The sequence below is a fragment of the Oncorhynchus mykiss genome, chromosome 2, assembly GCF_057628025.1.
Source record: "Oncorhynchus mykiss isolate SJ-2025 chromosome 2, ASM5762802v1, whole genome shotgun sequence".
Taxonomy (NCBI): Eukaryota; Metazoa; Chordata; class Actinopteri; order Salmoniformes; family Salmonidae; genus Oncorhynchus; species Oncorhynchus mykiss.
The window spans coordinates 22,616,429-22,639,250 of record NC_143023.1 but is presented as its reverse complement, the minus strand read 5'-3'; the positions used below and the strand labels follow the sequence as shown (position 1 = coordinate 22,639,250).

General features: G+C 45.9%; 1 protein-coding gene across 2 annotated transcripts in view; it reads left to right on the top strand.

Moving 5' to 3' along the window:
• The first annotated feature begins 30 nt into the window (after positions 1–30).
• Positions 31–22,822, top strand: part of LOC110538151 (amyloid beta precursor like protein 1) — a 63,439-nt gene continuing 40,647 nt past the window's right edge. The window contains exon 1 of one of the 2 annotated variants that reach the window (XM_036942697.2): positions 31–330. In XM_036942697.2, the coding sequence (XP_036798592.2) occupies positions 265–330 (66 nt within the window). In that variant the 5' untranslated portion in view covers positions 31–264. The remainder of the gene's footprint in view (positions 331–22,822) is intronic. The other variant, XM_036942704.2, reaches the window with a different exon arrangement.

The following is a 22,822-nucleotide window of genomic DNA, read 5'->3' as shown; positions in this document are numbered from 1 at the left end:
CTAAAAATGTTGGCGCTTTGAGGAAAGTCCATGGTACAATACGAGCTCGTAGATGGGCGTTGAGAGCCAGGCTGCAGCCACATAATAGTCTGGACTGCGATTGGAGAGAGCAAGTGCGCACGGACGCAGACGCAGGAGATATCGGAGGCAGGCACCGAACAGAACAGAGCTCATCATAGTATCTGATTTAACTGTATTTGGGAATCAATTCAGATTATAAAGAAAAAACGTTCCAATTGAGAAACGGAAGAAGAAGGAGTGAAAATGGGACATACAGTGTTACCCATTTTGATGGCCGTATTGTCCCATTGCATGTGGGGAAATGTCGAGGTAAGCCCCAATAGTATAATCTTTAATTTCTATGATAAACACATTGTTGCTTTATATTTGTTGTATAAACATGCGTTTTGCTCGAAGTGGTGTTTTAAATGTTCATATCTATATCACTCATGTCATGAATATCAATTCGTATTATTTTTGCTGACGCGCACCGTTATCTTGGACAGATTTAATTAGCAAATGAATGCGCACACAGACTGTCAGATGATAAATGACACGTCAACAAGAAGGAACGCTCAGTAACCTACCTACGCAGAATAAATGCTATTGTCCAATTAGCAAATTTGTATTATTGAAATACAGAAGATATCTGTAGACATTTGGTCATGCCAACGAATTATTCAAGCCAATACATTTATTCTGTATTAGGCTATTGTATGTCAGCCTCTCCCCATGGGTTTTAGTGAGCAGGAGAGAGAGGCCATCTGGGATCTACCCTTGATAAACAAAGAGATAAATGTACTGAACGTCTTCATAGCCTGGGGTGGGGTCATTGTTTTTTGTTTATTTTATTCTGGTCTAATTGGAAAAAGAAAAGAAGAATGCAACGCAACATCTAATTTGTTAGTAACATATCAGTAGGCCATAGACTGGTAGGCCTGCAAGTCTATCGAAATAATGCACAATCAAGTGCTGTTTGAACATCACAGAGCCATGAATGTAATGGTGGCCTTATACCATCAGTATAGAAGGTAGGGGGGCTGTAGAGGAGCCCCACTGGCTGCCTGCTTGCTTTGTCACAATGCCCATGCTAGGAATGCTGAATGAGAGAACGCAGTAGGCCTTTCCCGGCTGCCTACAGAGAGAGAGTAGCATCACACCTGCTATTTTAATGAAAATGTACAGTCTTCTCCAGGCTATGTCTTGAATCTGGGACTTGCATCGGATGCATAAGATTTATCTGCAGTGGAGGCCTGTGCTTGAACCTTTATTGCGCCACTGTGAATCCAGGGGAAAGAGGGAGAAATTCTGTATTGATTGTGAAATGTGGTGCTTTTCATCTTACACCCTTGTTTCTTTTTTTAATGAGTGCAAATTATCTTTCTGTAAGCCTACACCTTAGCCTCCTGCTTTGATATGGGGTCATCTTTGATCTAAGTTTGATCCGACTACATGTTGTATAGCAGGATGTAGAATGAACTAAGGCTGAGGCCTGAGCCACTACTAATCTCCATCTTGTCACTGCACTGAATGAAGAAAAAAATGCAAATGGCTGTTCTCAGGTCAGCTCAGCAGGCTCTATCTCACCATGCTTCATGTGTTGTAGATAAGAGTCTCTGACAGACAGACTGTTCTGGGGCCAGATCAATGTAATGACCAGGCAGCCATCAGTCACTCTGCCCTCCCACCATACAGCTATCACTGACAGCAGACTTTAATGAGATCTACCACTGCATAGCACTGCACTCTCCAGACTATGACTCTTCCATTTCCCCCATGGATCACTAGAATAGACCCAATTATTTTAGTTTCCCCAACTCAAAATCATGACGTTTGAATTGTTAGTACCTTGCTGTGTTACTTGAATGTGGTAATTTTATTTTTTATTCTACCTTTTTACCTTTTTATATAACGGCTCGTGTATCTCAAAGTGCTAACACTTAGACATAACATTTAACCTTGTCCACAGAGGATCAAATCACTCCCTAGGCTAATTGGGAAACCATAGCACATGTGCAGAATTTTCTCACATCTGGCTATTCTATATAGAACACCTGTGAAGGTCTAAACTCCAGACTGATATGTGCCATCAGGGGCCCTTTCAGCCTGTGCCACCCACCACCGAGCTGTGCCAATGCGTCAGAGGTGACTTCCAGGGACCACTAGACCCAGACGCCGCCTTCACCCAGCCCCCAGAGGCCTTCAGCCCCACAGCTAATGAGGGAGGCCAGGCTCCCTGTGGGGGATCTGGAGTGGAGGGGAGGTATAAAATGGCAGAAGGGCGTGCTGGGTGGAAAGCAGGGGAGAGTGGGGCGTGAGCAGTGACTCATGGAGCCTCAGCTGGAGTTACAGTGCGGGTCAAGCTCACTTTCCACCTGGGAATAGAAGTGAGTTTTTCCCTCTCTTTGTTACTGTTGCATTGTAAGGGCGTAGGTAGACTAGAGGAGAAGCTCTATGTTCCTCTGTAAGAACTAGCTCACATGCATAATCTGTCACTCTATCTATCTACACATCGATCTTTCTATCTATTTATTGTATCTATCCATATACTGTCTACTAACTGTACATTATGCCCTTGGAAGGTATTAGAAATCCCAATCTCCAGTCAGTAGAAAGCATGTAATCATCATAGTGGGGTGTGTAAGGATTCATTCTGAAGATGTTAAGAGGATTAGCATGTGTATTTATTAACCATCGGCGCTGGTTGCTCACAGTGCGTTTTATTAGCCATAAACCTGTTCCTTTCATTGTGGAATTATTCCACTGCTGTAAGAGCATTACTGGGATTACTGCTGTATGCTGAGGAACCATGCTTAGGTTTACAAAAGGAGACCTACAGATATGTGAAGGTTTACAGTCCAGATTACACTTTGAAGAGGGCTGGCTTGTTGGCTTAACACCCTGGTATTAGCTGTGTTAAAGATGGTTCTTGCCACCATTTCCGTGGTAAACGTTGAAATTGGCAATTCTGCGTTGCTACGGCCTGATCTTTTCCACTTAATGCATTGTTGGTAGATGGCACTACTCTGTTTTTTTATAGTCTAATAATGCCTTTGTAAATGAGATGGAGGCAAACTGTTGTCTGTATCATGTAATGGCTTTAGGGTGCAGTACAAATGGTGTTTGTTTACAGAGAACAAAATGTAGGAGAACGAAGGCATTAGAGTTTCAAAGCACAAGGGCAAAGTCAACATTTACCTATCTGAAACACAACCATTATGCAATGTGTACTTCTGCTCTCTGTCCTTGTTCTCCATTTTGATTGCTATTCCCATACTGTGTATGATGTTCTTACTGTGTATTGTGTTAAAAGCAAGGACCAGTGCATTGTAGAATACATGTTCTTACTGTTTACTTCACTTCAGTGTCCATGAAGCTGACACAGTAGCGTGACACTCCTAGCATGATACTTTGACAGTTTATCTATACTGTCCTATGTGCCTTAACCTCAGCCACCTTGGATGCAATGACATGTGCCACTTGCAGTGCTGAGTTTGTTTCGTTGATTGACAACTTGGCATAGGTCTTGCCTGATGACTCAAACTGAATTCTTCATTCGCTAAATACTTCAGTCTGAGACTGCAATCTCAATTAGTTTGTGGTGACATCAAAATGAGGGGTGTTGTACAAAACAAAGCCATCAGTGATTGGATCATCTCTAACCAATCAGAGTATCAAAGACAATGATGCATTTTCAAAATGTTGCTTTACCCACTTGTGTTTTGTCACTGGCCCAACCCTGGATTGCTGTTGCTATGTATTGGCCATTGAGAGGCTTTGAAGTCACCTATCTGACATATTGGCACTCCCCAGTAGGAGCAGTCCTCCATAAGAATCAATGGAATTCTACAGTATTTCAATACAATTTTCAAGGACAAAATTACATGTATTTTTGTTGTTGTAGTGGGGACAGAAACATAATTTTAAAAAAGTACTTTAAGGATTTGTTTTAATACATTTTTATTTGAAATGTTTTATGTTTAGCTCACAATCTAATTTAAAAGTATGCATTAGGGTGTCTCCATCAAGGTGTCTGTAGACATTAAAAAATGCATTTCTATATCTTCAAAATACTTTTATAATGGTGGGGGAGTGCCATGATGGAGGCACGGTGGTGTCAACACAGCACCCCCTATCAGTCATATTGTGTATATATATATATATATATATATATATATATATATATATATATATATATATATATATATATCCTTGGGACCAACCCATCAGTTTCTGAGACCAATCAGACTGTCTAGAATGACCAATCAGACGTTCTAGAACATGTTTGCTTTCTAGAAATTGTAGGGGAGGTACTCAGATCAGACTCATTGCAGAGAAGAAACTAGTGGGTGTGGCGTAGCGTTTGGCCGGAGCAAGGAGTTTTGGTAGTCAGGCAAGCAGAGGTCACCTTCCCTACAATAACACAGCGTGTGTCGACTCTGACAGAAAATAACTGCTATAAAAAGATTATGTTGATGATCTTAAACATTGACAGATTCTGTTTATAACAGCACTTCAGCCTCATGCTACTTCAGCCTCATGCTACTTCCACCTGCCTGAAAATAGAAAGATGGTAATGATGATGAAGATGAACGTTTCCTCAAAGACATGTTTTGTTTCAAGCTGAAGTGTCAGAGTCAAGTGATGTACAGCGGGGCAAAACAGTATTTAGTCAGCCACCAATTGTGCAAGTTCTCCCACTTAAAAAGATGAGAGGCCTGTAATTTTCATCATAGGTACACTTCAACTATGACAAGGCAAAATTAGGGAAAAAAATACAGAAAATCACATTGTAGGATTCTTTTATGAATTTATTTGCAAATTATGGTGGAAAATAAGTATTTGGTCACCTACAAACAAGCAAGATTTCTGGCTCTCACAGACCTGTAACTTCTTCTTTAAGAGGCTCCTCTGTCCTCCACTCGTTACCTGTATTAATGGCACCTGTTTGAACTTGTTATCAGTATAAAAGACACCTGTCCACAACCTCAAACAGTCACACTCCAAACTCCACTACGGCCAAGACAAAAGAGCTGTCAAAGGACACCAGAAACAAAATTGTAGACCTGCACCAGGCTGGGAAGACTGAATCTGCAATAGGTAAGCAGCTTGGTTTGAAGAAATCAACTGTGGGAGGAATTATTAGGAAATGGAAGACATACAAGACCACTGATAATCTCCCTCGATTTGGGGCTCCACGCAAGTTCTCACCCCGTGGGGTCAAAATTATCACAAGAAAAAAAAAATCCCAGAACCACACGGGGGGACCTAGTGAATGACCTGCAGAGAGCTGGGACCAAAGTAACAAAGCCTACCATCAGTAACACACTACACTGCCAGGGACTCAAATCCTGCAGTGCCAGACGTGTCCCCCTGCTTAAACCAGTACATGTCCAGGCCCGTCTGTTGTTTGCTAGAGAGCATTTGGATGATCCAGAAGAAGATTGGGAGAATGTCATAATGGTCAGATGAAACCAAAATATAACTTTTTGGTAAAAACTCAACTCGTTGTGTTTGGAGGACAAAGAATGCTGAGTTGCATCCAAAGAACACCATACCTACTGTGAAGCATGGGGGTGGATAAATCATGCTTTGGGTCTGTTTTTCTGCAAAGGGACCAGGACGACTGATCCGTGTAAAGGAAAGAATGAATGGGGCCATGTATCGTGAGATTTTGAGTGAAAACCTCCTTCCATCAGCATGGGCATTGAATATGAAACGTGGCTGGGTCTTTCAGCATGACAATGATCCCAAACACACCGCCCGGGCAACAAAGGAATGGCTTCGTAAGAAGCATTTCAAGGTCCTGGAGTGGCCTAGCCAATCTCCAGATCTCAAACCCATAGAAAATCTTTGGAGGGAGTTGAAAGTCCGTGTTGCCCAGCAACAGCCCCCCAAAAATCACTGCTCTATATGAGATCTGCATGGTGGAATGGGCCAAAATACCAGCAAGTAGTCTAATTTTGTCTGTCATAGTTGAAGAGTACCTATGATGAAAATTACAGGCCTCTCTCATCTTTTTAAGTGGGAGAACTTGCACAATTGGTGGCTGACTAAATACTTTTTTGCCCCACTGTATTAATGATGAGAAATGAGCAGGTTTTGTAATCTGCCCGTGCATATATTTGAGTACAGTACAAGCCTCCCGAGTGGTGCAGTGGTCTAAGGCACTGATTCGCAGTTGCTAGCTGTGCCACTAGAGATCCTGGTTTGAGTCCAGGCCCTGTCGCAGCCGTCCACAACAAGGAGACCCACAATTGTCCCAGCGGCGTCCGGGTTAGAGGAGGGTTTGGCCAGCAGGGATGATCTTGTCCCATCGCGCTCTAGCGACACAGTCGCCAGGTGTACAGTGTTTCCTCCGACACATCGGTGTGGCTGGCTTCCGGGTTAAGCGGGCATTGTATCAAGAAGCTGTGCGGCTTGATTTGGTCGTGTTTCGGAGGACGCGTGGCTCTCGGCCTTCGCCACTCCCGATTCCATACAGGAGTTGCAGCGATGAGACAAGACTGTAACTACCAATTGGATACCACCAAATTGGGGAGAAAAAGGGGTAAAAGTAAAAAAAATAACAAAGGAGTACAGTAAACCGCAAGCTTTGGGGGAAATAAATGACTGCAGAGAAGGCCACTGGAACCCAGGGAGGCCGGAGAAGCTGCCGGCCATTGGTAGAGCCATGAAACGCAGCTTTCCGGGTCTCATATACACTCCAATTTATGAGGGAGGAAGGGGGAGCATGATAGTGGGGTATGTTTAGAAGAGGAGGAAGAAGATTAAACGGATACAGGGAGTTACTAAATTGCTGCGCATGTTCCCCCCCCCTTAGCATTTTCAGGCCTTGTGTTGGAACACAGACGCTCACCCCTCCACTCCCCCTGCCCGTGACTGCAGTGCTATGGATATGTAGAAATGGTTACAGGATACTAGCAGCTCTCTCTATCTCTGTCTGTCAGTATTTCTTTCTCCTTTAATTAATTTCCGAGCCAGGAGATAATCAGGTTTCCTTAATGGCTTCCCTTGTGCTTTGCTCTGTAGTGTGCCTGTGCCTGTGCCAGAGGACATGTACCATTTTATTGGATCCCATCTTTCTTCTCCTCTCTTTATTGTGCTCTTTCCAAGCGTTTTGAAGGGAAAAGCACATAACAAGGACCTGATCCAAAATCTTGCACAATCATTGTGAAATTTAACCTGGGCACAATGAAAGGAAAGGCGTGAGATAAAATAATTGCTGGAAATGTGCCTCAGCAATCAAGCCATTACCAGTGGTGACAGCTAAATGAAAAGGTTACATGTGCCATTAAACAAGCGGCCTGGGTTATTCGTGCCGTGACAGACATTCAAGGAAGTGCATGGTATCACGAAGTACGAATGGCCATCGGGAGACTCATGCAAATCCAACAGCTAGGGAGATTGGGATGGTGCAGCGCGAATGGGAACTAAGATTCCCTAAAACTGTGTGTGTATGTTTAGGAGTTAGGGGAACGTGTGGAGAGAGAGGGAGTGTGAGGCATACAGTACATCCATAGCTACTCTGATCACATCTGGATCCTGTGCCTGCCTGCATGTCAGAACTTCTGGCAGGCTGGAGATATCACTCCAACCCAAGGTCTCCCATCCCAAATGCTAGGCCTGGTAAGCCTAATTGGCAAAATTTCTGCTATAAAATGTTGAAGCGAAAGAGAGCTGTCGGTCTGGCTGGTCCCTGCTGAAGCCAGCAGGAGGTTTCAGTAGAGCTGCCCGTGAGACATCTGCTGTGGAGTGATAACATTTGTCCTCCGTGTTGAGAGCGAGAGAGACCTCCATTAGTCAGGGAGAGTGGGGGAGGCTAAAGAGAGTAGACAGAGAGGGAGAGGAGACAGTTTACTGAGAGAGAGTGGCGATATACGCTTGGTGGGTAGGAGGGGAGTAGAAGGCACATAGTTGGTGCTAAGAGAAACTCTAAACCCACAGGCTCTCTGGCCCTGGTGTCTTGAAAGGCAGAGATTAATCTCTGTCATGTACTGTATATGTATTCATAGGTGGCCCAGGGAAAGTGGAGGAAGGACACTGCCTGCAGGCCATAGCACTGAGCTTAGTCATTACCCATTCACACACATGTGCACGCACAAACACTCAGAGAGCCAGTGAAGAGGAGGGCGAGGAGGGGCTGGACTGCAACAGGACATTTCCATAATGGCACTGCGACGCATGGATACGTTTTTGGAGGCTGGCCTGGCTGACAGGGAGTGGGGAGGAGGCTGGCCTGGCTGACAGGGAGTGGGGAGGAGGCTGGCCTGGCTGACAGGGAGTGGGGAGGAGGCTGGCCTGGCTGACAGGGAGTGGGGAGGAGGCTGGCCTGGCTGACAGGGAGTGGGGAGGAGGCTGGCCTGGCTGACAGGGAGTGGGGAGGAGGATGGCCTGGCTGACAAGGAGGGGTGGGGAGGAGGCTGGCCTGACTGACAAGGAGGGGTGGGGAGGAGGCTGGCCTGACTGACAAGGAGGGGTGGGGAGGAGGCTGGCCTGACTGACAAGGAGGGGTGAGGAGGAGGCTGGCCTGACTGACAAGGAGGGGTGGGGAGGAGGCTGGCCTGACTGACAAGGAGCGGTGGGGAGGAGGCTGGCCTGGCTGACAGGGAGTGGGGAGGAGGCTGGCCTGGCTGACAGGGAGTGGGGAGGAGGATGGCCTGGCTGACAGGGAGTCGTGGGGAGGAGGCTGGCCTGGCTGACAGGGAGTCGTGGGGAGGAGGCTGGCCTGGCTGACAGGGAGTCGTGGGGAGGAGGCTGGCCTGGCTGACAGGGAGTCGTGGGGAGGAGGCTGGCCTGGCTGACAGGGAGTCGTGGGGAGGAGGCTGGCCTGGCTGACAGGGAGTGGTGGGGAGGAGGCTGGCCTGGCTGACAGGGAGTCGTGGGGAGGAGGCTGGCCTGGCTGACAGGGAGTCGTGGGGAGGAGGCTGGCCTGGCTGACAGGGAGTCGTGGGGAGGAGGCTGGCCTGGCTGACAGGGAGTCGTGGGGAGGAGGCTGGCCTGGCTGACAGGGAGTCGTGGGGAGGAGGCTGGCCTGGCTGACAGGGAGTCGTGGGGAGGAGGCTGGCCTGGCTGACAGGGAGTGGTGGGGAGGAGGATGGCCTGGCTGACAGGGAGTGGTGGGGCGGAGGATGGCTTGGCTGACAGGGAGTGATGGGGCGGAGGATGGCTTGGCTGACAGGGAGTGTTGGGGAGGAGGCTGGTCTTGTTGACAAGGTGTGGGGGAGAGGATGGCCTGGCTGACAGGGTGTGGGGAGGAGGATGGCCTGGCTGACAGGGAGTGGTGGGGAGGAGGATGGTCTGGCTGACAGGGAGTGGTGGGGAGGAGGATGGTCTGGCTGACAGGGAGTGATGGGGCGGAGGATGGCTTGGCTGACAGGGAGTGTTGGGGAGGAGGATGGCCTGGCTGACAGGGATTGGTGGGGAGGAGGATGGCCTGGCTGACAGGGAGTGATGGGGCGGAGGATGGCTTGGCTGACAGGGAGTGATGGGGCGGAGGATGGCTTGGCTGACAGGGAGTGTTGGGGAGGAGGCTGGTCTTGTTGACAAGGTGTGGGGGAGAGGATGGCCTGGCTGACAGGGTGTGGTGAGGAGGATGGCCTGGCTGACGGGGAGTGGTGGGGAGGAGGATGGTCTGGCTGACAGGGAGTGGTGGGGAGGAGGATGGTCTGGCTGACAGGGAGTGTTGGGGAGGAGGCTGGTCTTGTTGACAAGGTGTGGGGGAGAGGATGGCCTGGCTGACAGGGTGTGGGGAGGAGGATGGCCTGGCTGACAGGGTGTGGGGAGGAGGATGGCCTGGCTGACGGGGAGTGGTGGGGAGGAGGATGGTCTGGCTGACAGGGAGTGGTGGGGAGGAGGATGGTCTGGCTGACAGAGAGTGGTGGGGAGGAGGAATGGGCTGGCTGACAGGGAGTGGTGGGGAGGAGGATGGTCTGGCTGACAGGGAGTGGTGGGGAGGAGGATGGTCTGGCTGACAGGGAGTGGTGGGGCGGAGGATGGCTTGGCTGACAGGGAGTGATGGGGCGGAGGATGGCTTGGCTGACAGGGAGTGTTGGGGAGGAGGCTGGTCTTGTTGACAAGGTGTGGGGGAGAGGATGGCCTGGCTGACAGGGTGTGGGGAGGAGGATGGCCTGGCTGACAGGGAGTGGTGGGGAGGAGGATGGTCTGGCTGACAGGGAGTGGTGGGGAGGAGGATGGTCTGGCTGACAGGGAGTGATGGGGCGGAGGATGGCTTGGCTGACAGGGAGTGTTGGGGAGGAGGATGGCCTGGCTGACAGGGATTGGTGGGGAGGAGGATGGCCTGGCTGACAGGGAGTGATGGGGCGGAGGATGGCTTGGCTGACAGGGAGTGATGGGGCGGAGGATGGCTTGGCTGACAGGGAGTGTTGGGGAGGAGGCTGGTCTTGTTGACAAGGTGTGGGGGAGAGGATGGCCTGGCTGACAGGGTGTGGTGAGGAGGATGGCCTGGCTGACGGGGAGTGGTGGGGAGGAGGATGGTCTGGCTGACAGGGAGTGGTGGGGAGGAGGATGGTCTGGCTGACAGGGAGTGTTGGGGAGGAGGCTGGTCTTGTTGACAAGGTGTGGGGGAGAGGATGGCCTGGCTGACAGGGTGTGGGGAGGAGGATGGCCTGGCTGACAGGGTGTGGGGAGGAGGATGGCCTGGCTGACGGGGAGTGGTGGGGAGGAGGATGGTCTGGCTGACAGGGAGTGGTGGGGAGGAGGATGGTCTGGCTGACAGAGAGTGGTGGGGAGGAGGAATGGGCTGGCTGACAGGGAGTGGTGGGGAGGAGGATGGTCTGGCTGACAGGGAGTGGTGGGGAGGAGGATGGTCTGGCTGACAGGGAGTGGTGGGGAGGAGGATGGCCTGGCTGACAGGGAGTGGTGGGAAGGAGGATGGCCTGGCTGACAGGGATTGGTGGGGAGGAGGATGGCCTGGCTGACAGGGATTGGTGGGGAGGAGGATGGCCTGGCTGACAGGGATTGGTGGGGAGGAGGATGGCCTGGCTGACAGGGAGTGGTGGGGCGGAGGATGGCCTGGCTGACAGGGATTGGTGGGGAGGAGGATGGCCTGGCTGACAGGGATTGGTGGGGAGGAGGATGGCCTGGCTGACAGGGAGTGGTGGGGCGGAGGATGGCCTGGCTGACAGGGAGTGTTGGGAAGGAGGCTGGCCTGGCTGACAGGGCTGGTGGGGAGGATTTCAGAGGGTCTGGTGAGGCTGATCAGCAGTGCATTGACATTCCACACACTGTTGGATGGGTGGAGTTGATTGGCATAGAGGGAGATGTCTGGATCAGTGTCAGTGCCCTGCTCTCTGCCATCTCTAGCAGCAGAGGGATGCAGCATGGCACAGCGGTAGCTAGGGCAAACCCAGCAGCTGGTGGCAGGGGGTGAGGTGGTGTGGTGTGAAGCAGGTGAGCTAGCTACTCATTTCCTCCTTCCTATGCTCACATGAATACTAAAGGGATCGTGGGTACACAATGCACCTCAATGACACGCACACCTCCACACACGCTGACAGACAAACAGCCCAGACACATGCAGGGTAATCCAACACACACACACACACACTTTCCAGGCACTCACACTCACTGCTTTAAAAAGATGGCACGCTGCGGCAGCTGCATCAATTATTGACAGTCTTGGAAAGGTTTGGGCTCTTGCTTGTTTGATTGAGCTCTGGAACTCTTGTCACGCACTCACTCCTCCCCAGAACCCACCCCAGCCCCATTCCTCCCTCCGTCCTCCCCTCCCAGCCTCAGAGTGGATCCTGACCGTACACCAGCTCTTCTCCAGGTTTTTTTCTACACATACAATATGTTTGCTCTTGAAATATTCATCCTCCCCGCCCACTCTCTGTTCTCTCTCTCTCTACCTCGCTCTCTCACTCACTCTCTCTACCTCTCTCACCCACTCTCTCTCCTGTCCTCTCTTTTTCCCTCTAGCTCTCTCTCCTCTATGTTCTCTCTCAACACACAGACACTCTGTCTCCACCTTCCTTGTCGTCCATCCTCACCCAACCTCATCAGATCTCACTGCTGCTCGTCTGTGTACATTTTTCATACCTCCAACGAGATAATATCCTCCACATACAGTATGTTCTCACAACAGAAATCTCTAATTGCCATAGCACGTATTCTTACACCAACAAAAGAGTGCGTTGACAGATAGATATCCTCTTACTGTATTGCCATGAAGTAATGTATGGACCGAGGATACCATGGTTGTAAACATGTTATAGTGACACCTACAACCTTGTCAAGATGTTCAGACCTTTTGGGGTAATGGCTAAGGTGACAGACGTAGGTACGATATGGAAGGGAACAGCTAATGAAAAGTCTCAGGTATTTAATCTGTGACAATAGGACTCCGACAGAGACTGAGACGGCTCAATTTTTCATTCATCCCCCAGCTCACCATGGTCGAGGCCAAGCTCTCAGCTGCAGACACCAGACAATATTCACGCTAGCTCCACTGACAAATTGGATATTTTTTGGTCTACTGTCTGCAAAAAAAAAAGTTCAGAAAGGACAAGAAGCTCAAATGGAGGTTTCCAGGCCTGGAGATATATGGTTCATTTTACAGATCGTCTGAATGATTCAACCATTCTTCTCCCCCATCTGACAGTCTATAGGGATTTGATGGCCTGAGGAAATGAGATAATACTAATGTTTAATCTACTGAGGGACTGGAGCGCAGACAGACCAGCAGACTGCACCCTGCAACACATTATCTCACCAGAGCGGCACAGCCTGAAATAACACACACAGAGACAGACCAGCAGACTGCACCCTGCAACACATTATCTCACTAGAGCGGCACAGGCTGAAATAACACACACAGAGACAGACCAGCAGACTGCACCCTGCAACACATTATCTCACTAGAGCGGCACAGGCTGAAATAACACACACAGAGACAGACCAGCAGACTGCACCCTGCAACACATTATCTCACTAGAGCGGCACAGGCTGAAATAACACACACAGAGACAGACCAGCAGACTGCACCCTGCAACACATTATCTCACCAGAGCGGCACAGGGTGAAATAACACACAGAGACATGACATGCAGTTACACACACATACCGGGGAAGTACAAGACAGGACATGTCATTTTGGCATGGTTTCATAACACTATTCCCGGCCTGTTATCCGCAGTGCCTATTTTTCCATCTTGCGTCACGACAAGATGCCAGCCCTCAAACCATTTCTTTAACTGTGATTTAAAGAGGGGGAATAGCAGGAAAGCAATAACACAATGCAGTGTTCATATTAAGAGGCCCTGTGCTGTGTCTGGAAGTGACAGGCTCCAGACAGATGACAGATTGAGTGGAGAGATGGTGTCAAGCCTCTCACAGTGATCGTTGTAGCCCTACAGCATGTAACATGGTGATATGTAGCCTTGTCTAAATTGCATAGCCTACTGTTAAAGGACTAGTGCATGTAGGGTTGTACGTAGCCTTATCTGAATTGTATAGTGTACTCAATTTTGTATGGTTGACCTTTATGTCATACATTGTTGTGACTCATATTATTGTGCTATTACCATGTGGTGATGTGACTGATATTATTGTGCTATTATCATGTGGTGAGGTGACTGATATTATTGTGCTATTACCATATGGTGAAGTGACTGATATTATTGTGCTATTACCATGTGGTGAAGTGACTGATATTATTGTGCTATTACCATGTGGTGAGGTGACTGATATTATTGTGCTATTATCATGTGGTGAAGTGACTGATATTATTGTGCTATTATCATGTGGTGAGGTGACTGATATTATTGTGCTATTATCATGTGGTGGAGTGACTGATATTATTGTGCTATTACCATGTGGTGAGGTGACTGATATTATTGTGCTATTATCATGTGGTGAAGTGACTGATATTATTGTGCTATTACCATGTGGTGAGGTGACTGATATTATTGTGCTATTATCATGTGGTGGAGTGACTGATATTATTGTGCTATTATCATGTGGTGGAGTGACTGATATTATTGTGCTATTACCATGTGGTGGAGTGACTGATATTATTGTGCTATTACCATGTGGTGGAGTGACTGATTATTGTGCTATTATCATGTGGTGGAGTGGCTGATATTATTGTACTATTACCATGTGGTGGAGTGACTGATATTATTGTGCTATTACCATGTGGTGGAGTGACTGATATTATTGTGCTATTACCATGTGGTGGAGTGACTGTTATTATTGTGCTATTACCATGTGGTGGAGTGACTGATTATTGTGCTATTATCATGTGGTGGAGTGGCTGATATTATTGTACTATTACCATGTGGTGGAGTGACTGATATTATTGTGCTATTACCATGTGGTGGAGTGACTGATATTATTGTGCTATTACCATGTGGTGGAGTGTTACCTCCACTACAGGGTGAGTCACCTGCAGTCAGTTCAAACCTGGTGATAGGGGTGGCAGTGTGGATTCCATGATAATGACTGTGTCAAGGAAATGTACAGGTGTTGAGTCATACAAGACGAGGTGTGTGTGTGTGTGTGGCATATCACAGCAGCTGTCAGTAGAACAGATTCAGACTTGAAGATCGAAGGCGAGGATGATTAAAAAATAAGGAAAGAAAGGCACAGCCTGTTCTGAAGCAAGATGCGTTGTCATTCCACAGTGCCCTGAGGCAGGGGGAACAGAAGGGATGTTGCCACAAGATAAGCGATTGGGTAATCTAATGGTTCATCAGGAGTGGCGCTGACCAGTGGCTCAAGTCTGGGAAGAACAAGGTGATTAGACCGGGGAAGAAGAAATATCTGATTTGATTTGAGGCTCAGCAAATCAGACTGTTATGAGTTTGTTTGTTTATCAGTAGTGTTGGTAAAACATGAGCTCTAAACAGATCTATCCTCCACTCTGTTAGTGTCCTCTACTACTCATTAGTCTGGACCTGAGGCCTGAATCATTGATGTGATTCCTATTAACATGACTCTTACGCATGCAGAACTCTGATAGACTGTTTGGATGGGAGATTTCTGTTCAGAGATTGGTGATACATTTTAGTTAGTCAATTGCATTTAATTATTTCAATAATTTTGATGATGTGCCAATTGTTTCTAGGAATTTGTAAAGGATGCACTCTTATGATGGAGGTTTCAGAGAGGAGGCAGACAAGTTGTAGCAGTGCAATGTCCAGGGGGAGGACTTTTATTTAATGTTAGGAGAGTGGGTGCCAAACTCTACACTGTGTATATGTTTACAACAAAAATGACGATGACTAAGATACGTACCATAAACTGGGGATAACAAAATAAATCAAATAATACATTAAACTCAAATAACGCAGGCCTCAATCATGCCTGAAGCAGCAGTATACCAGCCTTACCCATGTCTGCCAGTTACATAAATGACGAGGCTTAAATAGTGCCTGGGATGTCCTCCCATCTGGAACATACCAAAATTGACCAATCAAATATCACTGGCGTGAAATAAAGACCAAAAGGCATGTGCAGGCATGTCCATGGACATTTTATAAATGCACACTCTCCAATAACAGGTTAGCAAGAAACATAAAGCATACCATCGCCCGGGGTAAGCAGTCATAATATCATGCACGGACTGACACCAGCTCCGTGACAGAATTCTTGAAAACATTTTTCCGATGTTGTCTTTCCCAACAAATGCATACTTCCACGTTGACGGGCAAATTAATGGATGTGTAAACTAAACAACAGCCAGCTGGCAATGCTAAACATGCCGAACCAACCATTCCTCCAGCCATCAGTGACCTACTGAGCCCATATCACTAAGCAAACATGGAGACACAATTATCAGACACAGTGAGAGCAAGCAAACGAGAGGGACCAAGTAGCGTGTTTTGAAATTCTGCAGGGAGCCAGTTGCTACAGTAACAGGGAATGTAGCCAGCTCCGATGGGAGGTGTTTCCACGGCAACAGGTCTCAGTGGCCAAGTGATCTTGCTGAGAGGGAGAAAGAGAAGAGGTAGTGAGAGGGGGGGGGGGGGGGTGGAAAATGTATGCGTAAGTGTGTGATGTGAGCAAGCGAGTGAGTGGGGATGTTAAATGAGATGAGAGGAAGCTGATGAAAAACGTGTGAGTGTGTCATTGAGGTGTGCCGTGATGCGTGTTTCAATAATTAGTCCATTTAGCTGAGCCTCCGCTCCTCATGGAAATTTCTTACCCTCACTTCACAGAGAGAGAGGGTTAAAATAAAGAGATGGAAGGGGTGAGAGGGACTGTGAGAGCTGGGATACCCTGGGGTCTCATTTATAAACTGTGTGTACGTACAAAATATACCCCACAATGTACGTGCTCTAGTTTTCACACAAAAGTTTGAGAATGTGCTCATCTCCTCGCAATATTTAGACCAGGTCTCTCCAACCCTGTTCCTGGAGAGCTACTGTCCTGTAGGTTTTCAGTCCAACCCTAATCTTCCACACCTGATTCTAATAATTAGCTGGTTGATAAACTGAATCGGGGTAGTTACAGTGCCTTGCGAAAGTATTCGGCCCCCTTGAACTTTGCGACCTTTTTGCCACATTTCAGGCTTCAAACATAAAGATATAAAACTGTATTTTTTTTGTGAAGAATCAACAACAAGTGGGACACAATCATGAAGTGGAACGACATTTATTGGATATTTCAAACTTTTTTAACAAATCAAAAACTGAAAAATTGGCAGTGCAAAATTATTCAGCCCCCTTAAGTTAATACTTTGTAGCGCCACCTTTTGCTGCGATTACAGCTGTAAGTCGCTTGGGGTATGTCTCTATCAGTTTTGCACATCGAGAGACTGAAATTTTTTCCCATTCCTCCTTGCAAAACAGCTCGAGCTCAGTGAGGTTGGATGGAGAGCATTTGTGAACAGCAGTTTTCAGTTCTTTCCACAGATTCTCGATTGGATTCAGGTCTGGACTTTGACTTGGCCATTCTAACACCTGGATATGTTTATTTTTGAACCATTCCATTGTAGATTTTGCTTTATGTTTTGGATCATTGTCTTGTTGGAAGACAAATCTCCGTCCCAGTCTCAGGTCTTTTGCAGACTCCATCAGGTTTTCTTCCAGAATGGTCCTGTATTTGGCTCCATCCATCTTCCCATCAATTTTAATCATCTTCCCTGTCCCTGCTGAAGAAAATCAGGCCCAAACCATGATGCTGCCACCACCATGTTTGACAGTGGGGATGGTGTGTTCAGCTGTGTTGCTTTTACGCCAAACATAACGTTTTGCATTGTTGCCAAAAAGTTCACTTTTGGTTTCATCTGACCAGAGCACCTTCTTCCACATGTTTGGTGTGTCTCCCAGGTGGCTTGTGGCAAACTTTAAACAACACTTTTTATGGATATCTTTAAGAAATGGCTTTCTTCTTGCCACTCTTCCATAAAGGCCAGATTTGTGCAATATACGACTGATTGTTGTCCTATGGACAGAGTCTCCCACCTCAGCTGTAGATCTCTGCAGTTCATCCAGAGTGATCATGGGCCTCTTGGCTGCATCTCTGATCAGTCTTCTCCTTGTATGAGCTGAAAGTTTAGAGGGACGGCCAGGTCTTGGTAGATTTGCAGTGGTCTGATACTCCTTCCATGTCAATATTATCGCTTGCACAGTGCTCCTTGGGATGTTTAAAGCTTGGGAAATCTTTTTGTATCCAAATCCGGCTTTAAACTTCTTCACAACAGTATCTCGGACCTGCCTGGTGTGTTCCTTGTTCTTCATGATGCTCTCTGCGCTTTTAACGGACCTCTGAGACTATCACAGTGCAGGTGTATTTATACGGAGACTTGATTACACACAGGTGGATTGTATTTATCATCATTAGTCATTTAGGTCAACATTGGATCATTCAGAGATCCTCACTGAACATCTGGAGAGAGTTTGCTGCACTGAAAGTAAAGGGGCTGAATCATTTTGCACTGCCAATTTTTCAGTTTTTGATTTGTTAAAAAAGTTTGAAATATCCAATAAATGTCGTTCCACTTCATGATTGTGTCCCACTTGTTGTTGATTCTTCACAAAAAAATACAGTTTTATATCTTTATGTTTGAAGCCTGAAATGTGGCAAAAGGTCGCAAAGTTCAAGGGGGCCGAATACTTTCGCAAGGCACTGTATAACTGGGTTTGGAGTGAACCTACAGGAGAGTAGCTCTCCAGGAACAGGGTTGGAGGGCCCAGCTTTAGGCCATGTGTATGCACATCCGCTAGTGGTTGAAATGTTGTACTGAAAGCTGACAAATATGTATTTTGTGCTAATGGGGGATATGATGAAAAGCTTATTCATTAAAAAATAAAAACAGGAAAACATATTAACAAGAATGCAACCTTTTGCCGTTAGTGAGAAGTGTTTTATTGTGTTTTATTTTTAGAATCTGAAATAATTACATATAGGAATCTTATAATTATAATAATCTTTTTCCTATTTTTATTTTTATAGCAATTGCAGAATATACTGTAATCCTCACCTTTTCTGTCTGATGGGTTAATATTCCTGAAGGAGCCATACAACAAATGACCACACACATCTCATTTAATTGGACCTAGTAGCCTAGTAAATAGATAGGCTATATGTATTTAAACTTTTGCAATATCGTAGGCAGCACTGTTTATATTACCAGTATACAGTTGAATTTAACAGCTGATCTTTAATGTTGGGGTAGACCTACGTATCAAGTTCCATGTTTTTATTGTCACGTGCGCAAGTACAGTGAAATACCTTTCTTGCTTGTTCCCAACAATGCAGTAATGAATGTCAGTGGTACAATTTTTTTTTAAAAGTCAAGTAGAACAAAATGCATGAGAAATAGAACTGTAAGTACTGTAATTTAGTTTTTTGAGTAGCCTACCCTACAATGTTTCAGAATTCGCGGGCATATTTAGGTTGGGGGAAAAGTTGATTATATACACTACCGGTCAAATGTTTTAGAACACCTACTCATTCAAGGGTTTTTCTTTATTTGTACTATTTTCTACATTGTAGAAAATTGAAATAACATGTACGGAATCATGTAGTAACCAAAAAAGTGTTATACAAATAAAATATATTTTAGATTTGTCACTGGTGTAGAGAGGAGTAGGCAGGAGGCAGTCACAGGTTTAGAACTACTGAGTTTAATTAATCACTATAGATCAAAGAGAGACGGAACCCAAATGCTGCTGGGCTCAAAATATATCTACATAAACAAAAGGCACAGGGTGAACCCAAAGTGCAAAATATAAAGTACTCAGGAAATAGTAGGAGAGATTTCTCTCAGGAAAACAAGCAACATGTAAGATGACCGACAAAGACAAACGGCAGAGGGAGTATATATATATATATATATATATATATATACAGTGATAGAGTGGGGATTTGAACCAGGTGTGTGTGTTCGTGTGTGTGTTCGTGTGTGTGTGTGTGTGTGTGTGTGTGACGAGACGAGACAAGACAAGACCGGGGTTGATGAGGGAAGGGCGTTTGCCAGTAGTAGGATCGGCAGCAGCTAGAAGGCCAGCAACGCCTGAGCTGGACAGGAGGGGGAGACAAATTGAAGGCTGGTGTGACAAGAATCTTGAAAGTAGCCACCCTTTGCCTTGATGACAGCTTTGCACACTCTTGGCATTCTCTCAACCAGCTTCATCTGGAATGCTTTTCCAACAGTCTTGAAGGAGTTCCCACATATGCTGAGCACTTGTCGGCTGCTTTTCCTTTACTCTGTGGTCCAACTCATCCCAAACCATCTCAATTGTGTTGTGGTTGGTGGATTGTGGAGGCCAGGTCATCTGATGCAGCAGTCCATCAATCTCCTTGCTCAAACAGCCCTTAAACAGCCTGAAGGTGTGTTTTGGGTCATTGTTCTGTTGAAAAAGAAATGATAGTCCCACTAAGCACAAACCAGATGGGATGGCGTATCGCTGCAGAATTCTGTGGTAGCCATGCTGGTTAAAAACCTCTTGATCCTACTTGAGACGCAGACGTCTCATCTAGACACCTGGAAATGCAAATGCGCTACGCTAAATGCTAAATGTACTCGTTAAAACTCAAACGTTCATTAAAACACACATGCAGGGTATTGAATTAAAGCTACACTTGTTGTGAATCTAGCCAACAAGTCAGATTTTTAAAATGCTTTTCGGCGAAAGCATGAGAAGCTATTATCTGATAGCATGCAACACCCCAATATACCTGAAGGGGACGTAAACAAAATAATTAGCGTAGCCGGCGCTACACAAAACGCAGAAATAAAATATAAAACATTCATTACCTTTGATGATATTCTTTGTTGGCACTCCTATATGTTCCATAAACATCACAATTGGGTCTTTTTCTCGATTAAATCCGTCCATGTATGCCCAAAATATCCATTTGTATAGCCTGTCTGGTTCAGGAAAAAAGCTCTCTTCCAACACGCAACGTCATTTTTTAAAATTATATAAGTTGCCTATATTCTTTGACAAAACACTTCAGCCTACTTTTGTAACCCAACTTTAGGTATTTGTAAACGTTAATAAGCGATCAAATTGATCACTGGGCGATCTGTATTCAATAGCAGCTACTCAAGAAAACAATGTCCTTTTTCTCTCTTCCAAAATCGATTGCTGTATGCTGGACGGAATGAAGGATCTATTTGTCATTGTCAAGTTGTAGGAACTGCAAGCTCCCTGCTATATATTTTTGCTTGCCATAAACAACTCAGAGACTGGCGGATTAATACTTTTCTGTGGTTTTTGTGACCAGGTTTTTCTGGGGATTTCGCTTGCTGTTCACGTTCTGTTATAGTCACAGACATTATTTAACCAGTTTTAGAAACTTCAGAGTGTTTTCTATCCACACATACTAATCATATGCATATACTATATTCCTGGCATGAGTAGCAGGACGCTGAAATGTTGCGCGATTTTTAAAACAGAATGTTCGAAAAAGGAGGGGGTAGACTGAAGAGGTTTAAGTGTGCCTTGAATTCTAAATAAATCACAGACCATGTCACCAGCAAAGCACCATCACACCACCTCCTCCATGCTTCATGGTGGGAACCACACATGCATAGGTCATCTGTTCATATACTCTGCGTCTCACAGAAACACGGCGGTTGGAACCAAAAATCTCCCATTTGGACTCATCAGACCAAAGGACAGATTTCCACCGGTCTAATGTCCATTGCTTGTGTTTCTTGGCCCAAGCAAGTATCTTATTATTATTGGTGTCCTTTAGTTGTGGTTTCAATGCAGCAATTCAACCATGAAGGCCTGATTCACACAGTCTACTCTGAACAGCTGATGTTGAGTTGTCTGTTACTTGAACTCTGAAGTATTTATTTGGGCAGCAATCTGAGGTGCAGTTAATTGTTTATTTCTGAGGCTGGTAACTCTAATGAACTTATCCTCTGCAGCAGAGGTAACACTGGGTTATCCTTTCCTGTGGCGGTCCTCATATGAGCCAGTTTTATCATAGCGCTTGATGCTTTTTGCGACTGCACTTTAAGAAACTTTCAAAGTTCTTGACATTTTCTAGATTGACTGACCTTCATGTTTTAAAGTATTTTCTCTATGCTTATTTGAGCTGTTATTTCCATAATATGGACTTGGTGTATTACCAAATAGGGCTACCTTCTGTATACCACCCCTACCTTGTCACAACACAACTGATTGGTTCAAACACATTAAGAAGGAAATAAATTCCCCAAATTAACTTTTAAACAAGGCACACCTGTTAATTGAAATGCATTCCAGGTGACTACCTCATGAAGCTGGTTGAGAGAATGCCAAGAGTGTGCAAAGCTGTCATCAAGGCAAAGGGTGGCTACTTTGAAGAATCTCAAATATAAAATATATTTTCATTTGTTTAGCACTTTTTTGGTTACTACATGATTCCATATGTGTTATTTCATAGTTTTGATGTCTTCACTGTTATTCTACATTGTAGAAAATAATAAAAATGAAGAAATACTGTGGGACGAGTACGTGTCCAAACTTTTGGTACTGTATTTAAAAAAAAATCCCAAATGTTCTGCTGACAGGTCCATGACATTTTGCCATTGTTTTCTCATTCAGAAACTGACACAATCCTTTTCCAGATACATAAATTCTGCCAACACCATAAATAGACCAGTAGCTTATGTAAAATCGTTGACAGTAAGGTAGGCTACAGTATTGCTGTGCAATAGGAGCGCGATATCGTTGCATATTTAATCTCAGCGTCTATACCAAGGCAGGGTAAAGAAACCCAATAATCTATTGATAAACTAAATATTGAACAACAATTAGTATTTTCTATGCCGTGGCCTAATGGCAATAGTTCCAAATTATACAGCAAATAAAGGGTGTTATTGTCACCATGAAAAGTGAATGGAGGCGCTTTCCAGGTGTTTTAATGCTCGTTCATGTGCACACAGTTTTACGAACGGTCTGATTTATAACAGAAAACATGCGTATGTATGGCGTGCACCAAGTTTATATATCTCAATATTTGGTGTGAAATTTAAACAAGGGTTATAAATTAGTCCCCTAGTCACCTCAGTGGAGCACAGCAGAGACCCCAGCCTCTCCACAGCTCTCTCCACAGCTCTCTCTCAGGCAGCCCCAGTTGCTCTGCCTCCTGTCCATTAAAAGCACATTAGCAGCTCCTTTACTATGATGAACAAAGTGCCAAACATGCTGGGGTGGCAGGGACAGGAGAGACATTGGGAGAGGGGGACGTCATGTTCACTCACTCACTAGATGTTGGGGCCAGACCTCGGGTCACCCCCCCCCCACCCACCCACCTGTGAGGTGTGTGGGCTTCTCAGAGTGTAATTCCCGTGGGCTTCACTGTGTGTGCATTGGCCTTGTGTGTGTCTGAGAGTGTGCGAATGTGCGTG